Genomic DNA, 20,154 nt, shown 5'->3' with positions numbered 1-20,154 from the left:
GGGGTCAGCGGTGTTGGATGCTGCCGTGCATTAAAACACATCTGACAAGCGCTAAGAAAGGCAGCACCTCCAGCACTGACGGAATAAGTCATTAGCCCAAAATGAGACAATGGCCACGTTTCATTTCAGGGCGCTGAACACCTACAGGCCTGTTGTTGGCCTGTACAACATCCTGCCTTTGAGCTCCGGCACGAGACGTGCGAGTGAGGTCCCTGCTCGCGCAGTGAATGCATGCACTTAAAAAATTATCACACAAGAACAGACGCCAATTAAAAGCAGGTCATAGATGTCCACTTGTGTGAGAGTGAGGAGGAGATGTTTAGCAACAGCATGCAGGATGAATGATTGAATTCTACTTTGCTAATGAGATTTAAAAAGGTGCTGAGTGGCTCTCCCCTGGAAAACAGCCATATGGCCTCGGGCACTTGGGGAGCTCAAGCTAAGCTGGTGTGAAGTCTTATTTTTCATATCTGCTGAATAAATGACGCCTCACTTCTGTCACACACACAATGAGAACAGCGACTGCTGGACTGCAATAGAGAACACAGCACCACCACAGATTCCAGGAAAATGACGCTATTAGAACACATATATTTATAAATTAAGGCGGAGAGCATGACTCAGCTTGAATGGAAATGGAGAGAAAGAGCACTGCATTTTGATGGATTTCCAACAGGATGGTCTTTCCTGAGTGGTGAGGTTATGTAAGTGAACCCAAATAGTCGCCAGGGCAAACTAGTCCACTCCGCTACATCCATTCATCTGTTTTCCTGGGAATTTAGCCCCAAGATGACAGGTTGATTGAGGCATCCCAGGATATTACTGATCCAGAATTGAGACACAAAATGGGGCAGCCCAGTTGCTGAGAAAACCCCCCTCCGGCAAATGACGGAGCTCACTTCACCCAGTCTCGCCTCGTCACCCTTCTCAGGAAACCCATTTAATCTCACGACCCTGGGTTGAAATGAAGACTTTTTTTCTGGCTCTTCTTTTTTCTGACATAGACAAAACCTTCTGAGTCGCTCTTTGACACACGCGTGTGCTAGCCTCACTTCAGGGTGAACTTTTTCTACCATATCATGTTAAAAAAGTGCGGTGTCATCTGTTTCCCGCCTTCAGTTCTGACTGAAAAAGAGCTGAAGATCAGTAAAGGGCATGATTCTCAGCAGAACGTAGATGGAACTCTCAATTCAATTTCACCCTTGTCCCCATTTCAACATTACCAATCAGACAAAATTAGCTCCCTTTGACAGAGGGCTGGCATCTCCCCTTGATAAAGGCAAAATAGCTCAGTCACTCATCAGAGACTCAGAGCAGGAGGAGGGTGGATACAGAGCAGATGGAAAGCTTCAGCATCTGAGTTGCCGTGAATATGAGTGACATTGTTGCAAGGAGAGCTGATGTGTTGTTGTACATGAGACCCATTGGGAGAGGGACATTTTCCAGGTCTCAGAAACCATAGTCTCTGTCACGCTGGATTCAGGATTTTATGTCAAGGCCACTGTTTTGTTTGTAAGAACAGAGCTCTGACTCTGAGTGCCATGCCAAGTAATTACCTCCGCCCCAACCTGGAGGTCATATATAGGGTCTTCATCCGTCCATTTGTAAACTGAATAACTCTAAAAGGGACGAACATAGGGTTGTAATTGAGCTAACTTAAAAGGAATTTCGGAGGTGTCCTACAGGTTCAGTGTTACTCAGAAGAGTAACATTTTAGAGTGATAAATGTTCCCTAATCTAAACTGGAACGATGTTCTGTATTCAGTCTCGTCCCGATCTTGGTATTGACTCAGCCCCACTCTTTCACAGTCTCGATCTCGAAATGTGCTGGTCTTGGATATTTACGTGACATTTGAAATGTTTCTAATGAAGTTACCATGAGCTTCACTGGCAAGAAGAGCAGCCACATATCTGAGACTCGGAGCAAATGGAAGTTCATCAGGCAGCATTTCCATAGCTTTCAGTAAGGGATGCAAAAATGACCTGAGAGCAAATACAATAGCAATTAATATCATGCCTTGGTAATTTGACAAGAAGAGGGAATGATATTTACACTTCAGTCATATCCGAACTGGTGAGGTAGGAGATGACGCCGATGGAAGCGTTGATGGTCATTTCTGTTGGTGGGCTCATGTCCCAGGAGACTTCTCTTAATAAGCCGTTCATCACAATAGTCAGGTCTGGATGTGCAAAGAACTTATGAACAGTTTCGATCATTTCACCCGTGGTTGGAGGGACACTGAGAGCTTCAAACAAATGCTTGTAGTTGATGGAAAATAGGTCAATGAAGTCGTCCATTGGGACCCTAGGATACTTTGGTGGCTCTTTGTGTTGTCGCCAGAACTGTTGAACGTCTGTACTCGCTGCCTCTTGCTGTGGATGCATACTCTGCTCCATCATATCCAGAAGACTGCTGGTTCTGATCAACTGCCTCAGCACTGCAACTGTATTTTTAATGAGGGGGCTATACATTTCCAAGCAGGGGACATCCATGCCCATCTCACTGAGAGCTGAGAAGAACTGTTTAATGATGTCAAACATTTTGGGCACGGCATCCATCAACAGATCCAGTCCAAAGTCTTCTGTGGTCATCCACCACGAAACCATCTCCAACGCATTCTTTATCATCCTTTTTGTGGTGGCGGATCCCAAAAATTTGTGTATCTGCTTCTCACCCATCGGCACATCCTTGAACAAGCCCAGATCCATCATCAGTTTCATCACAGTTCTGATGATCTGCATGTACGAATCTGTGTGGTTTGCCTGCAACTTGTCCCACAGGGGCATCAAGTCCTCCGCGGTGATGTTGGCGGAGTGAAGTAAGATCATAACAGCCTCTTCAAGAAGGTCTTCAGACAGGCTCCCGTTTTGCATGAGCTGACCATTTTTAAGGATGTGGTCCAGGGCCTTCTGCACCGCCTTGAAGTGCGGCTCGTACATCGGAGCCATGGACACCAGCTCAGCGAAGATCATTTCCACGGCAAACAAACTGTAGAGGAGACAGAAAATAAGTGAATCCAACTGCCTGCACTAGTTGAAGTGTGATCAATGTCCTCAGGACCGCATAGTCAGAGCTGATAGTTTCACTCCTGATCATTATGTTGGCCTCATAACAACACTTGACAGGAGGCGGGGAATCCATTTACGAGGCGAGCAAAACCGCTCTTTAAAAGAAAAATGCAAATGTAGCGGCACATATTTTCACTGAGTCACCTCTGTTCATGTGACAATACAAATATCTGTTTATCTTGACTCCTACATGCACAAAAAACGTGTATTAATCTGGATGTATCAGTGAAATAAACATCCATCCTCAAACCCAGTAATGCTTTTCCTTCTAAAACAGCAAACATTGCGGAGTATTTCTCAAAATAGTCACATGCTTACTAAGTGTATTCAGGGCTGTCAAGCAAGTGCATATCAAACTGGTGTGATAAACCCCTGAAGGTCTGGGAGCCACTGGATGATATTATGACAGTCTGAAATTAAACTCTACCTTCAACTATGCCATCGCTCTGAACACAATAAGGTAAACAGTCAGGAATCGGCATCGGATGACAGATGTCAGAAAATTAGATTGTGAATCATCAAAATACAACAGGCAAACCAAAGACAACATTAATATTGCAAAATGGTGCACCAAACTTAGAGCCCAGGAGCCCAAGCCAGCCGGCCATATCGGCCACCAGATGGCAATGTCTGCAGTAAAATATTTAGACTTCAACAACTAATGCAACAAAACCTCATTTATAACCTAGAGCGCCATCTAGTGGCCTCTGAAAATGAAGACACTGATTCATCAACCCCGCAATACTGCCTCATGATACCGCTTCGAACCATCGCTACCCAAAAGCCACGGACATGATTGATTCTTGTGTTATGAGCAGAGAGAACCATTGAGGTGCTTTAGGAGCCTATAATTGATAAAAGAGACTAGTATTGACTTTTATTTAGACCTTTGTTTCCTGTTTAAGAAACGCCAGTTAGAGTCAAGTGCAAACTGAATATCATTTTTTGGCCCACAGCTGGGACTGTGTTTAACATTTGCCTGAGTTAGGTACAAACAATAAATTACTAAGTCAGATGCTAATAAAAAGCCTTGTGATCATAAAAACATAGTCATGTATAGTCACCTCTCTTGCGGCAACATTTCCTGGAGCTGTTCATACAAGTGCCGTTGTGCACTGGGGCTCATAGGTTTGCCCATCAGTGTAGAGAGCTCAAAACTGACAGCTGCGATGAACCGCTCTGACAAAGCAGAGCGGTTCATGTTGACTTGGTAAAGAGAGTGAAGGCCGTTGACAATGGTCGACGCCATACGGCCGGCAGTCATCGGTTTCTCATCCATGTTCTGGGGAGAAGCAGGAATACAGTTTAAGCGTGACAGCAGCATTTGCATGTGACAACAGTGCCATCAGGTGGTGAAATTGTCAAAGCAGTTTAAAAATGAGCTCAGAATGAGGTGTGTACCTTCATGCCTAGCCCGCTGTACACAGTATCTGATTCTTCATAGGCTTCTAGAACATTCTGCAGGTATGTCTCGCACCACATAGCCAGGCCGCTGTGGTTTAAACCCACTGGCTCCCATATTTTCACCGCTTCACTGCACTCCAAAGTCCTGTTTGTCTGAGGAATTTGAAAAAAAAACAGCCATTATTATCGTCTTCTGCAGCCACTGAGCTCAGAAAACCTGTTCTGTTACAAAAGACTGTGGCAAAAATAGAACAAAGTGCTCAGTGATGAAAAGAAAAGGTTGCGACACAAGGGAAATATCATATTATCTAGCAGCACGCAATTTATAGATGCACAATGAGAAGGGCATACATCTCACACAGGTATCATCACTCCGAACAAAGAGACCACACTCAGAAGCAAGACTGATGGACACTCACAAAGCTTTGGTAGGACTTCAGAAGAGAATTACTGTTTTGTGAGCATAGCGCTATGTATTATTTATTTGTCATGGCAGTTTTACTTAGATTATTTATTTAGAGCTTTGTATTGGCATCTATTTCACAATACAATATGGATCTTGATACCAGAGTGGTGATATGCTATATTGCGATACATTGCGATACTGTAAGTTCAGGAATATATTGTCAAAAAACCATATAAGAAATAAATGGACAATAATGAAGTACAAGATCAGGTGCAGGAAACCACGTCACAAATGTAAAAGACAATATCACACAATAAAGTAATTAAATATTTTAGCAAAAATATTGATACGATATTGCTGAATCACGTATCGCAATATTTGAGTGTATCGATACTTTCTTGCACCAATAATTTAGAAAACACTATTGTTTTCAATAAGCTTTTGATGTGCCTGAGGGTGTAGTATTATTAAGTAGATTTAAAAGAAGTCGACAGGAGTGTAGTAAGCGGCACTTCAATGAAATTCAGTAGTTCTAACTCAAGAAGGATTAGGTCGAGATAGTTCCAAAATAACTTTTATAACGTAGTACTCACAGAAGTAGTGCTGGTTGCATTACTTGTCGAGAGTAGCACTAGTGAGTATGATAACAATTAAATAATGGCATGTTATTGCAGTAATGGTTTGCTAATGTATTTCTACAGTCATACAGAAGATGTAGTCATAGTACTTGCAGGTGGAGTTGAACCAGCGGATTGGCAAAAAAATAAATAAATAAAGTTTTCTTGTACCAGTGCTTCTCAGGAGACACAAGTAGTTAAAGGCGCAACAGCGTTCCTAGTTACAGTAGTGCGTACTTAACACTGCAACAACTGTGGGTAGAGTTGGTAAAAAGTCGTCGAGGTCCATGAGCAGTTAATGTTGTCTTACTTGCAGTGAAAATGCTTGTTTTGTCTGTAGTTACTTTTATGATAAATGAATAATGATTTTATTGAGTTTCTTTCTTACGGTAGTTGTCATAAATGAGGCATATAATATTAGTGAAAAAGTAGTTATAAATTATAAAAGTACAAGAAGGTGCTGTTCCTGCTGAGGACATACAGACATGTAGGAGTAGAAAGTAGTTGTTGAAGTACATGTTTCGAGTTAGGGACGAGCCATATATCACATTCAGCAGAGAGAGTCAACAGGCGACAGGAAACGCCTTCAAAAGAAAATGAAGGCTGTAAAGAAAGGCAAGAGAAAAGCAAGGCAGGAGAACCTGCTGCGCTGCCTCCAGCGTCTGCTCGATGGCCTTCCTCATCTTCCCTGAGAAGTCTGAGAACATTAAATGGCTGGAGTTCAAAGAATGTGCCACTTCTTTTATAAGCATCATCACAGGCATCTGTAGGCTTTGAATCATGTCTGAAAGAGAGACAGGAGAAGAGCTCAAGTGAAAACAATGAAGATGACTGTTGAAAACGCTCTACGAATTATTCATTGATGAATATTCCGAAACACATGGTGTTTTGCAGAATCATCATATTGTACTTTAGACAAATGGATATTTTGCTTTGTGTGTTGCTCATATTAAAGTGTGACACTGGAATAGTGCAAAGCTTACCATTCTCAGCTTGCATGTTCTTGAGCAGACGCTCCGCCACTTTTCTGAACTGGTGCACAACAAATGATGCGTTGTGCCAGTGCTCTGGCTGTAGGAAGGTGGAAAGCAGCACTTCCAGCACGTCTTCCAGTCTGAGAAGAAAATGTTGCATGTTATATTGCATCTCCAAGATCAAGTTAAAACCCCAAAAAGAGCAGCGGACAGAACAACAGAGTGATGGCGCCCTCAGCCTGTGACTGAAACCTAAGTTGTTGAATTAACAATATGATTTATTGGTTGACATAAAGAATCAGTGCCACAGGAGGATCTGCCTGTTTGACTGGTTCCCTCCCCTCTTTTGAAATCAGCTGAGGACACACAAACAGGGAACTATATTTAAGACACGCACACACTCCGTGAAAGCTCTGTTGCTCCAGGAAAAGAACAAACATTTTAGAGCAGATTCACAACCTGTGGTTGAATGTCAAGATTTTTTTTCATGCTGTTCTGGCTTCAAAGGACGCAGCTTTCATTTTCATTAGACACTGTGATAATCTCGAATCGTAAAATGTGATATGAAAGATCCAATTTAAAATGAGTCTCCGCATCTTGAACTTCACCCTTTTGTGACAGCTACATAAAGCCTGTTCAAAGTGTAAATTCAGTCCATGTGAGTGTGAAATAGATGCCTTACTCCTCCCATGTCTCGTGGTCAACCTCGCCCTTCAGCATTTGTTCAATGATGGGAATAAACTCAGAGAGGTCAGAGAGCTGTAATGGAAGGGCAGTGTTGAATCCAAGATGGGGCCAAAGCATTTCCATGAAGTCATCCATCTGAAATACCGAAACAAGGACAGAAGCAGGGTGAGTTCACCAACGCATTTGTCATGGTTCATAATGGCTTTGCCCCGACTCATAAAATGAAGTGTAAAAGCAAATAATGCGGTTGTCACAAGTCGCCAGTCTTACGTGTTCAAATATGGCTGTCATGTTGTCTGATGTTAGATTTCTAAAGTGCTCCCATGGACACTTGTTTCCTAAAATAAAAAAAACAAAAATATGAACTAGCTTTCGCTTCGAACTCTCTAAGTTCATAAAAGCTGAGCGAGTCTTGCCTTTCTGAGGCTGCAGGACGAAGTGAAGGATCTTAATGAGACCAGAAACCACCTCCTGGGCGGCGCAGTGTGGCGGCAGAAGACGCTTGACGGCCATCATTTCATCCAAAATCCTTCAAAAAGAACGAATATCAATATTTCATGTCTCATCATATTTTGTTAAAGAACCACGCCGCTCATTATTCAACCGACTATTGGCGATACAAAAGCAAGCTGTTTCACTACAGGGTGGCAAAAATATATCAGAATGAAACTTGTAAAATGATGACCGAACTGGAGGTTTTTGTGTACCATCACATCCATTTAGAGGAACAGGAAGTTGGATGTAATCCTTTTTATTGTTTGGAATGGCTTCTTAATGGTTTCTGTAATAGGTTTCGGCATCGCTGTATTGCAACTACAGCTGTTTAAACCCACATATGTAACACTTATTCTTAAGGAGGTAACAGAATTCATTTGTCTCTTAGTCATAAATATAACTCAATAAGATATGAAGGGGTTATTATATTATGATATACCTTCCAGGAATTGTAAATCATGGGACAAGAAACTGAGATTATATTTTGGTGCCCAAAGAAAAATACTCACAACATATTGATGGTGTCGGGTCCAGTGTTTTTCTTGATTCCCTTGAAATAAGTCTTTGCAACGACGATCAGAGCCTTCGGGTAAACAGCAAGATGTTCCGGCAAGGTCTCCTCCACAAGCTCTTCACCTTTGGTGAGAATGTGTATCCAGGTGTTGACGGACTCTGGAAAGGTCATGTTCGGCAGGAGAAAGAGCTTCAATGAGTGCTGAACAATTTCCATAACCTCCTGGTGTGGGAGGTCAGAGAGCTGCAACGGAATGGTAGTGTTGAATCCGAGAAGGGGCCAAAGCATTTTCATGACGTCATCCACCTGAAATGACACCGAAATAAGAAGCAGGGTGAGTTTACCAAAGCATTCATCGTTGTTCGTCATGGATTTGACCCGACAGACCAAACAAAGCCAAAAAATGATGATATATATCATGATAGTTGAAGTTGTCAATCTTACGTGCTCAAATATGGCTGTCACGTTGAGTGATGTTAGGTTTCTTAATTGCTCCCATGGACACTTGTTTCCTAAAAAAAGAAGAAGAAGAAAATTGAACCAGTTCCCACTCATCTTCCTAAATTCATAAAACCCTTATATGACATTTCCAACACGACCAAGACACACAATAATTGCCATAGGAAAGCGGTTCTGAAAAAGTCTTGCCTTTCTGTGGCTGCAGGACGGAGTCATAGACCTTAATGAGACCAGAAACTACCTCCTGGGCGGCGCTGTGTGGCGGAAGGAGACGTTTGACAGCCATCATTTCATCCAAAATCCTTCAAAAAGAACACATATCAATATGTCAGATTAGACCAGACTCATCTGTTGTTAAGGAACAGCAACACTTATTTATACATACGAGTCTCGCAACACAAAAGCTAGCTGTTTGACATGCTGTTAAAACAATATATACAATAATTGTCAACTTTCTTTAACATTTTCTTAACCAATAAGAATAAGAATAAGAATAAGAATAAGAATAAGAATAAGAATAAGAATAAGAATAAGAATAAGAATAAGAATAAGAATAAGAATAAGAATAAGAATAAGAATAAGAATTAGAATAAGAATAAGAACAATAACAATAACAATAACAATAAGCATCTGCTTTTTTGTTTACCATAGTAAAAATTGATGCGGCACAAATAAAAATATATTGCATACAACCACAACCAATTACTAACTCACCTCAATCATGTTAAATATTAATGAGCAAATTTATCTTGTTGCTAATATAATTTCAATTTCAATTTAGAGCAAGGCGGATCAGGCAGCTAATAGTTATCAAAATAATGGTACTCACAACATATTGATGGTGTCTGGTCCAGTGTTTTCCTTGATTCCCTTGAAATAAGTCTTTGCAACGATGATCAGAGCCTTCGGGTAAACAGCAAGATGTTCCGGCAAGGTCTCCTCCACAAGCTCTTCACCTTTGGTGAGAATGTGCATCCAAGTGTTGACGGACTCTGGAAAGCTCATGTTCGGCAGGAGAAAGAGCTTCAATGAGTGCTGAACAATTTCCATAATCTTCTGCTGTGGGAGGTCAACGGCTGGCAGCAGGTGGAAAGCATTTTTAAGTGCTTCCATGATAGGAGCCGAAAGTTGGTCCATCTCTTGGTCACCGAGATTGTCTGCTATCATTATGGCCCTGTTGAGGTTTTCAATGATGTTGAGGATGTGGTGAAGAACTACAGAATCCTCACTGGTCAGGAATAAGTCCATCGTCTGCAGTAAATGGTTGATGTCCATCAGAGGCATGGATGGATTTGAGGAGTTATCCCACTGAAACATTTGAGCAAGTGTCATCGTGACATTGGGGTTTTGCAACCAGTAACGCATCCCATGAAGGAAGTGCTCAATTTCCGCCGTTGAATTCAACAGCGGTTCTGCCCAGTTGGTTTGGTAAAACTCATCCTGGTTTTGTAGGCTGACGTTGATGAAGTTAAAAAGACCTTGGACAATCGCGAAAGCAGTTTGGCCGATTTTATGCACCCCTTCGTCATCCAGAGGATACTCCAGACTTTCTCTCAAGTGCTCGATTTTGTTGCTGACGAAGATGCTGAAACGGGATTGTGCCAGTTGTTGGGCTACATTCATTTGTATGATGCTGAGAGTTGGGTGGAGGAGTTCAGCAGTGGAGCTGCTGGCAGTGGCTTTCTCCAGCTTCATCAGGTACCACTGAATAACCTCCAACCATTGCTCCATGGCATCCACGACGTCAGGTGTTGAGGTGATGTTGAGGATATGATGCAGAGGTTTGGGGTCGCCGGCCACTTTCATCAGATTCTCGAGCATTTCAAATTCTCTCTTGACGTCCGGTGTGTACATATTGGAAAGCTGGAGATTTGTCTTGATATTATTGAGGATTTTGTGCAGAGTGCGGACAAGTGAGGTTTGTGTGATGGGATTCATGTGCAGGAGCTGAAGGAGCGTTTGGTTGATGGTTGACGGGATGGACAACACAACTGCTTTGTGATCAGAGAGCGCAGGTAGCTTTAGCAGGAAAGTGGCATATTGTGCCATCATTTCAACAACACATTTTCTCATCATGTCGGGATCCTCATCCTCTTCAAAGCACATGAGAACATTCGGTGTCTGCATCACCCTCTCTATCAGGTCGTTCACCTTGACATCTCCGAGAACTGAAGTGAGGTATTCCAGCTCTTCCATTGTTAGATTTAACTGTTGCAGAACATGCTGGATTTCTGACAATGACACGTTTGACGTGGCATTGATCATCTTGACCGCATGAAGGACTTTTTTGAATGTTTCCACAGAGATAGGATCCTCAGGTGTTAGACAAAGTGAGAACAGATGCTCTGCCATGTCTTGGAATCCTTCCTCACCAGAAGACAGGTCCGGTCCAGTGATTTTGAGTGTGATGTTGGAAGAAAGGACCATGTTCAGGACTTGCTCCAGGTGAGTGAAGATTTTCATGATTCCGACAGAACATCTTGTCACATCTTCACAAGAAGTCAACTGATATTGCAGCTCAGTGAAATCCTGGATTAAGGGAGGTATTCTCTGCTGGATGACCTTGGGAAGCACTTTGTGGAGAAGATCTAAAATGATTTTCTGTGAATCATCTGGCCTGGCTTGAGAGAGCATCTGCATGCCCATGGGAGTCAGGTATTGAGAGATGTTCAAGAGGGAGTTCAGTTCGGTCTCACTCATTGATCCGTTAGGGGCTTTTTCAATTTGACGCAGCTTGATCAGATTCATCATGATGCATTCAAGTTGCCTGATGTAATGGAGGACCACTTGAGTTGGGTTGTCATCCTTGGAATCTATCACAGTCCTCATCGACTCTATGGCTTTGAGGATGGTCTCTAAAATAGCTACTGTGGTTTGGTTGGTTAAAGGGGCTTCTATTAAATGCTCAACTGCATTAGGATACAAGTGGAAACCATATTTAACCAGGTAAGTTCCCATCATGTGAGAAACAGACAATCCCAGGTTCCCCTCCAGGGAGAGGAACATCGTCATCAGCCGCTCCAGCTCCATCTTCACTGCAGTATCTGCTTCATCAAAATCAAAAATGCGCTGGTTCAGCCTCCCAAACTTTGCTGTCGCCTCCAGAACATCAGAGAAAGAAGGAGGCCTTTCGCCAGAGAACAGAGGGAAAAACAGGGCCAGACCACTGGACTGAAGCTTCTCTTTCGTGACATTCATCATGACGTGTGGGTTGGCTGTGTTTTGGTTGGTACTCATGGCGATGTAGGAGACCAAGTCGTGAACATTCTCCATGAGGTCCAACAAGAAGTCTGAGAACAGCTTTCCGCCTGGGATTTGTCGCGGCAGTTTTTGTGCTGCTAAATGGCTTAAAGTGTCACCAAAGATGTTCTGTAGAAGCACCACAGTTCCTTTGAGCAAACTGCAGAGAAAAACGAGGGGAATTGAGAGCACATTCACTGATATGACTCTGTGTCTATATTGCTGTCAAGCGAATCCAGTCTTTTCATTGTTTCACTGATGCTATATGAAGCTAAATCATAATAAGTGTCCGGCAATAGCAACAAAAACATCAGTATCATGATCAACAGAGATCAGCAATGACTAGCTCCCGGAAATTCCAATCATTTGTCAAAGTGGAATTTTTTTGGTAGCAAACTATGCATTTTTTCATCACCCCCCGGATCGTGACTGAGCCTTTGTAAAGCTGTCAGACTCAATAACAGTGCGTAGCATCTATTTCACTGGTGAACATGTCTATGAAAATAGCTTTGTTGATGGAACAGGTTGTTTACACTCTAGATTCAATCTCAGTACTCCCTTTTCACGAACATGTAGCTAAACTGTATACACTATATATAAGGGACAATAAATGTAAACTGAATTAGGAAATAGTCGCCTCCACTTATCCATTTTGTGTAGAAAAGAACAATTATTTAAACTTTTTAAAGACCAAAATAAGGCTAGTACGTCAACCATACCAAAGAAATCTTTCTTCAGGCCTTGAATACAAGTACAACCACATTCCTTGACTATCTATGTTGATGGTTAGTGGGATCATGGTCCAATATGCAGACAGTCCAGCCCACCCACTGTACATGTCCAAAATACCGTGGGATTACACCAATGACGGCAGCAGGACATACCTCAATAGCGTGTCTGGGCTTGGGGACATCAGAACTCGTGAAATTCCACCGCTGAAAGTGTGCCAGTTCAAATGACTGTTACAGTGGACGGCCATGGTCTCAAGATCAAGGGAACCTGGTAATAAACACCGTAAACTCGACTCAAACAACAGGAGTGATTCACATTAAATAGCTATCAACTGAACAGTATGGCCAAAAATTAGCACCACTTTTATGTTATTCGTGTCATCAGAGGGAGATGGATTTGACAATATAACTAGAGTAGGATCTGACTTCTGTATTAGCTGAACATTGAAGATTTGGCAACAAGGCTGGGCCATGTTCTTCTTCATGTCATGAGCGAATCATTTTTCATAAAGAGGTCAGAATTACATGACTCCAATGGACTCACAGTTTGGTGGATGTGTTGTTTCCCCAGGCTCGTACTTCAGAACCAAGTCAGCCATGTGAAAGTAGTCTTTCACCATCGGCCACTGGTCACTCTGCTCAAGATTTTGTCCAGAACTCACCATAAGTTGCAAAACACTACAATACAAAATTAGGCGAAACACTGTTACACATCTTTGATAATATGTTCAATAGGCGACTTCAGGGCATTGATGTGTTCATGACTATCAAGGGATTTTTAAAAAGCAACATCTCAGGACCTGTGATGAAGAGTGTCAGCCATAGTGGCGTCGCTTCCTGGGATCCAGCTCATGGACTCATTCCCACTCAGCTCTGTGACCAAGTTAGACAGGAACCATACAGTCTCAGATGCACCTGCATACAGCTTGTGCCACGCAGAGAGAATCATGGGGAGGGATACGCCCGTGTCATCGTCTTCCTCCATTGTGATGTTATTTATCTACAGACAATGAGAAATGTAGATCAATGCACATGTTTCATTTGGGTGTGTCCACATGAATTCCTGTGGCAATTAAACTGCTCAGCCACATGTGTAATAGCCTGTAGAAACAAGTAATTACTTACGACTCATGTAACAGCATTAATTCCTGATCGTCTTAGCTGAAGTGAGGATATACTTGATTATATGATGAATATGATTCATAGCTTCATTACAGAGCCTTAGGGACATGTACACACCATTTTAGTCACAATTCCTCAGCTGTTTCACTTGTTCTTTTTTTTTATATATAAATATTCAGTTGAAATATAATTTTCATCTGATCAAAGTCTTTTTAGAAGCAAATTTATTATTATTACACAAAGTTAAAAAAATGACTTCATTCTTTTTGGGTTGCAATATTGGTGCTCACCAATAGATGTCTCTGCACGATGAGTGAATTCACTCGGAACAATATCAGTACAGCATAACTTGTCGTGTTTTTCTGTTTGCAATCCACAAAATAATAAGAAAATATACCAAATAATAGAATGAACACAGTCATAACAATCATAACATACTTTAAGTTCCGTTCAAGAATCAGTCAGTGAATTCATTATGCCACTGACAGACTGATGCATTTACACACATGAAGATGTATCTAAATCCATCTCTTTATTACTTTGCTGACTGAAGAAAATCAATGAACCAAGTCAATAGTATATTTAATAACTTTAATTTGAATGACATGCTGTTATTTTAGTTGTTGATACTTTTAGTCACTATATATGGGGCCAAATACATACTATGAAGTTATTGCTCGTGATTTTTGGATTTCATAAAAGGTTGATTGACTGCGTTTTAAAAGCTCCACTATGTCATTCCGTAATTTCCGTACAATAAGCCGCTACTTTTTTGCCTTTCCAACCCTGCGACTCATACAACGCAGCTGATATATAGATTTTTAGTTACCATAAAATGCTCAAAGTGTTCATGATTCAAGTTCAGGATATGGTTTGTTTCATGACTCAGTCTCAATGCTGGACCCCGTTTCAAAAACTGGTTTAGAAGTGATCCTCACACATTTTTAAGCACCGCTGACCCTTCTACGGTACAGCACCACTGCACACCGTGGCCAATGCGGCTCATGTAGACCTACTTTCCCTCTTAAACGTAGTGGGTGCAGGTAACATTCCGGGGCGCTCTATAATCTGGAAATTTCTGTATAAAAATGGCTTTACCAGGGCAAGTACATGCTCCCAGTCTTCCAGTAGAAAATGCAGCACATTTGAAGGGTCCTGGCAGATGAGCTTGAACTCCATGGTCATGTTGTGGGCCGCCAACAGGTCTTCTAAAGGAGCCATTACGTCCTCACATGTTACAGGTTTATCCATCAGCACCTGGGAGAGATACTATCATAAAAACCATGTCCATGAACAGTACTGATAAAAACAAACAAAAGAAAATGTCCTTAGCGCGTCACTTCACCAGTGGAGTGACATCACAGCAGAAAAAAATGTTTTAATGTTTGCTTCCCTCACTTGTACTGCGTGACCAGGATGCAGTCACTGTACACATTTTGAAATGAGTTGTGAGTTGTTAACCCATATGAATTTGAAATGAGCTTGGCAACTTGGAAAGCAATTACCTTGAGAAACACGTCCATAACTTCTCCAATTACATCCAGTTGTTCTGCATCCACCCATCCTCCCTGCAGCATGCCTGAGAAACAAAAACAAATCCAAATAATATTAGCCGTGATTCCACCACACACTAATCCATCCTCTGACCCTTCATTTAATCTGTAACTTAGGAGCGTTATTTGGGACACAGGGCATCTCTTTCCTTTGTGGGCTTACGCATTCATGGCTTTCAAACACCATCACAGCCTTACATCAGGCACACAAATGCTTTATCTTTCATCAGTCTCCTGAGAAAGGGTGTGGACCTGTTTCATTCGCCCACACGTTTTTTTTCTAGTTGACAAAACAATAGAGACTGAACAGGTGAAAGATGTCCTTTCTTGCCCTGTCACATGATATGTGTGAGGGATGTGTTTCCTTCAGAATTGTGGCTCCAAAATTTCAAAGCATTGTAGAATCATAAAAATCAAAACACAATACCTTTTAAGTCTCATACAAACTGATGTTGAGCTCGTACCTTTGGCAAAATTCAGGCCAGATGTTGCAGTGTTCATTGTCCAGTAGCCGATTTTCAGAATGTTTTTCACCACCATGTTCGCATCTGGGACCATCTTCAAGACCCGCAGCACCACTTTCCCAACGTTCAAGAATCTATTAATGAGTCAGGTTGAGACTTTATATTCAGCAGCTGAAGATGAAGTATCAAAACTTATCATTCTCAGACTGACATACAAGAACATGAATTAACCAATAACCTTAAAGTCTTTACAGTTTTATCAGTACTAGTCATTGCATAACTTCAGACCATGTCCATGTGTTAACACTTCAGTGGACAGGTGTTGACATGCGTGTTTTGAGAACATTTTCAATGCTGAAAAACTGGATTTTCTTTCAAGTAGAATGCTTAAGTTATACAATCTGAGCTAAAATAGAACTGAAGATTTTGTGTCTCGAAACCTGATCCCGCCTGTGCTCTCACTGCTCTAATTCCCTTATTGATCTCGAGTCCCATCGTCCACACCCAACTTGCGACAAAAACACCAGGAGACTAAAGGATTTTGAGGGGTACAGTCTTGAAAAGTATTTTTCCAGTGTCTCATTTACTCTTGATATGCAAGAGCCACACTTACAGTTCTTCATCGATGCTCAGTGATTGGGTTTCCGCACTCCGCCGGGCCCTGACTTTGGAACCTCTGTTCCCTCCCAAGGCCTGTCCTCCCATCAGGCTGTGGACTTGCCCCATGAAAAATTCAATGTCAGACTCCGCACTGTGCTTACTCCAAACATTAAGAACCTGGGGAGGAATGAAACATAAGGAAGACAAGAGCTTGAGAAAGGTTCACAAAAATCTCAGAATTTTACAATGAGATGAGCGAAAACTAGTTTCCGGGTAAAGTATGTAAAGATGAACAGCCCAAGTGTCGACCCCTGTGGAACCCCTCTTGTAAAGCAACACCTTCTTGGCTTGTTCCCCTATTTAAAAACCAACAAACCTTCCCCTAAAAATGCAGCTACACACTGTGGCGATCAGTGAAGCTACATAATGTGGCTAATAGCCTCAGCACCAAATGACTGCTCACAGTTGCACACAGTGTAATGAGAGTGTGAGCTCATTACCTCGTGGGGAATTACCTCGTCAAAAACATCTACCACGTTGTGGCTGCTAATTGGACATCCTTGTGGTTTGTGTTCCCTAGGTGAGCGGGGCAGGTCGCCCGTTGCTATGGTTGATCGCGCTCACAGGACTGCCGGCTAATTATGCGCGCGCGAGCTAATGACTTGTCGGGGATGCACGCGAGAGCCGGAAAACATGAGACAGCACAAGAAGCAGACCGACTTATAGATGTCATGATAAGCTGCGTCACACTTCCAGCCTACCTGTTTGGCCAGCTTCTCGTCGCTGATCATGTCTATGACCTTGTCCACGGCGCCTATCTTGCACAACGTCGAGCCCATGAAGTTGGTGTTGTTGCACAGGTAGGAACACACTAGTGTTTTGTCAAATGCCAAAACGATTGCCTGGGGTAGAGACATGGTCAGGGGCACTTTCAGGGGTAAGAACAGCAGAGACAAACTACATCAGGAAACAGATTGCAGGTGTTAACTGGGGCAAATGCTATTTTGCCTTGCTGCAGGACGCAAACAGGAGGACAATTTTAGCACCGGCAAAACAGGATTGCACATATTTTAGTGAAACAACCTTCAACACTGATAGGAAGATGCTGAACATGAAAATGTTATTTATGTACCACATTCATTATGTTCAGGATCATGAAACGGTTTGACACAGACCTGGTCCAGTGGAATCTTCCCACATTGCAAAAACATCTTAACCATGTCAGTCATTGTGCCGTCGTCCCTCAATACATCTGCAACATTCACGTGCAGTTCTAAAATAACACGAAAAAGAAAAGCACATCAGAAATGAGTCACAAGTGCGAGAAGAAATTCACGTATAAATGAAGAAGAAAAGTCATCAGTTACCGTGGCCAGGCCAATTTTTGACATAGTTGATCACATTGATGCCAACAGTGAGAATTGGGTGAAAGGCTGACAGAGTTTCCTGACTTCCCGGGACATTTCTTTCAAGAGCATGCAGGGTACTGCCAAAATAAGAGCAAGTTGTCAGCCTAAAGGGACAGCCTACGAGCATGAACTGAAGTCTCTGAAGACTCCACCAAAACCAAAAAAAGTTTCCACATCAAACTTGCATACGAGCAACAAAAATAATAAAATGATCTGTAATATTCATTTTTCATTCAACAAAGGTTTAAACTTTCCCATGATCACCTTTGTAAGCCGATAGCCAACGCTTCCAAGGTATGCAGCGTGTTGGCTTCATCCGTGAGGTTTGTGATTCCAAGAAGACCTTCCCACAGTGAGGTATGATTTTGTAGCTCACTTAACACGCTCAGAGTGGCCCCAGCCAGTGCTAGGATCTCTTCTGGCTTCGTCAGCATCTTTTCTGACAGCATCTGATGAAAAACAGTCACATTTTGAGTGAAAATATTACATTAAATTCACGTGTCATTGAAAGAGAATTTCAGTGCACTCAAATTTCATGATACTTCCTGGAGCGATACTGTATCGATACTTTACATTTGCAAGATTTATACCTATAAATAAATACACACTGGTTGGATTCTGTGGGTATTTTTCACAACATAACTTACAAGTTTAACTTCATCTTAGGATACTTTGAAGCAAATAGATTTCTGTTCCATCATCCAATACAGAGACTAAAGGTTGTGTCACGTAAGCAGGGTTTTAAGAACCATTTTAAAATAGCGTGTACTTATTTCTTCTGAAGCAGACAGAGTACTGCGTTTTGGATCCAAAAAAGACTATCGCAGGACTGCGTTTACCACAACAAAGATTGTTTGGTTTTTTTCCCACGCCCAGGAGTTACTTTGTGGATGAAGGCAGCCACTCATACATCTGTTGGACTTATAACTAAAGGCCAAAGAGGACTGAGTTTGGAACAATAAATATGTTTCTATAAACATTGTGTTGAATGGGCGACTCACCCGGTTTCCACAGTATGCAGGAAATCCAGATCCTTGTCGATATCATAATAACTAAAAGCATTTACTTTAGATATCAACTTTCTTCATACCATATACTGACACTTGTTAATTCCAAAAATGAAATTGAAGTACTGCCAAGAGAGAACTGAGATGCCTGAAATCCAGTCAGTCCTGATGTCAAAACAGAATGCCAGTCTATAGTGTTCCACAAAGGTGACGACAGGATGGCGCTCGGCACAGATGTATGATTACTAAGTAAAAGGATATATATAGTCTAAGGAAAAAGTACCTTGTTGACAACTGCGATGACTGTCTCTGCAAGGGTTGCATTGGTTCTGCAGTACAGGATCATCCCTTGTGTGAGGTGGTTGGTTGAGGTTGTGTTCATGGTGTTGAGCGCAGGTGTGCAGACGGCCATTTTCAATTGATTGGCCGTTTCAACCATCATTTTCCGATCATACTGTAAAAAAATAAAATCTTTCACCATGAGAAATGACTTTCAACCAAGTGTGAGGTTTAAATGATATTCTACGACCAGAACATTTGATGACGGGAAAGTGTCCCGGCTTTTGTTCCCAGCAAGTGATATTTGATGACAGGACCCACCTGATCTCCTAGAACAGCAGAGTTGTTTCCTCTCATGGCAGAGATTTGATCAGCACGCCTTTGTTCAGATGAACCTTTCAAAGAGGATTAAAGACATACATCCTCATGAATTCTCACTTCAATACGGACCAACAGTCAGCAATTTACTTCCATTCCTTATCCAACACTGAGCTTTTCCTCCAAATAGCATTTATGTAAAACCTTTCCACTTAATAATCTCATAAAAACCGACCTTTTAAGATGCACTATAACCAACCTATGGACACTTTTTAATGGAAATTGGCCAATATGAACATCCCCATTCTAAGGTGAGATACCAGAGGCTCTCAAGGAGCATCATAGTTTTCAGCATCTACATCAAGAGTGTCAAACTTGTGGCCTGCAGGCCATTTGCGCCACTCAGGAGGCACTTCTGAGGCCCCTTTGTCCAAAAATGAGATGTTTCTAAACTCCATAAGTAAAGTGTTTTATATTATATCGTACATCGAATGACATTAAGGCTTTACCATGGAGACCTGTACTTAAACTCCAGGTGTCGATACTCCACTGATATACTTGAAATGTCACGTAAGCAGGGTTTTAAGAACCATTTTAAAATAGCGTGTACTTATTTCTTCTGAAGCAGACAGAGTACTGCGTTTGGGATCCAAAAAGACTATCGCAGGACTGCGTTTACCACAACAAAGATTGTTTGGTTGTTGGAAATGTTTTGCATTTTTACTCATGGGTTCCATCAGCCGCTCATATCAGATCTTTAATTTTGCTGCATGGCAACCGATTCTAATGCCACATGTGAGGGTAGG

The 20,154-nt window shown here is 41.9% G+C and overlaps 1 protein-coding gene across 1 annotated transcript in view; it reads right to left on the bottom strand.

Annotated features, from left to right (window-relative positions):
• abca12 (ATP-binding cassette, sub-family A (ABC1), member 12) overlaps window positions 1-20,154 on the bottom strand; it is a 64,001-nt gene that overhangs the window by 36,447 nt on the left and 7,400 nt on the right. Inside the window, exons 6-31 of the mRNA XM_053876942.1 lie at window positions 19,352-19,425; window positions 19,035-19,205; window positions 18,009-18,193; window positions 17,703-17,821; window positions 17,511-17,608; window positions 17,097-17,237; window positions 16,349-16,512; window positions 15,736-15,869; window positions 15,224-15,297; window positions 14,817-14,975; window positions 13,397-13,596; window positions 13,141-13,274; window positions 12,750-12,864; window positions 9,455-12,025; window positions 8,815-8,927; window positions 8,611-8,678; window positions 8,162-8,472; window positions 7,574-7,686; window positions 7,428-7,495; window positions 7,153-7,292; window positions 6,480-6,610; window positions 6,138-6,280; window positions 4,471-4,626; window positions 4,134-4,351; window positions 2,054-2,989; window positions 1,877-1,983 (exon numbers count right to left, since the gene is read on the bottom strand). Coding sequence (XP_053732917.1) covers window positions 1,877-1,983; window positions 2,054-2,989; window positions 4,134-4,351; window positions 4,471-4,626; window positions 6,138-6,280; window positions 6,480-6,610; window positions 7,153-7,292; window positions 7,428-7,495; window positions 7,574-7,686; window positions 8,162-8,472; window positions 8,611-8,678; window positions 8,815-8,927; window positions 9,455-12,025; window positions 12,750-12,864; window positions 13,141-13,274; window positions 13,397-13,596; window positions 14,817-14,975; window positions 15,224-15,297; window positions 15,736-15,869; window positions 16,349-16,512; window positions 17,097-17,237; window positions 17,511-17,608; window positions 17,703-17,821; window positions 18,009-18,193; window positions 19,035-19,205; window positions 19,352-19,425 — 6,843 coding nt within the window. The remainder of the gene's footprint in view (window positions 1-1,876; window positions 1,984-2,053; window positions 2,990-4,133; window positions 4,352-4,470; window positions 4,627-6,137; window positions 6,281-6,479; window positions 6,611-7,152; window positions 7,293-7,427; window positions 7,496-7,573; window positions 7,687-8,161; window positions 8,473-8,610; window positions 8,679-8,814; window positions 8,928-9,454; window positions 12,026-12,749; window positions 12,865-13,140; window positions 13,275-13,396; window positions 13,597-14,816; window positions 14,976-15,223; window positions 15,298-15,735; window positions 15,870-16,348; window positions 16,513-17,096; window positions 17,238-17,510; window positions 17,609-17,702; window positions 17,822-18,008; window positions 18,194-19,034; window positions 19,206-19,351; window positions 19,426-20,154) is intronic.

The sequence above is a fragment of the Synchiropus splendidus genome, chromosome 10 (genome assembly GCF_027744825.2).
Source record: "Synchiropus splendidus isolate RoL2022-P1 chromosome 10, RoL_Sspl_1.0, whole genome shotgun sequence".
Classification (NCBI taxonomy): domain Eukaryota; kingdom Metazoa; phylum Chordata; class Actinopteri; order Syngnathiformes; family Callionymidae; genus Synchiropus; species Synchiropus splendidus.
Note: the sequence above shows the minus strand (reverse complement) of the source record. Positions and strands in the feature narration are given on the sequence as shown.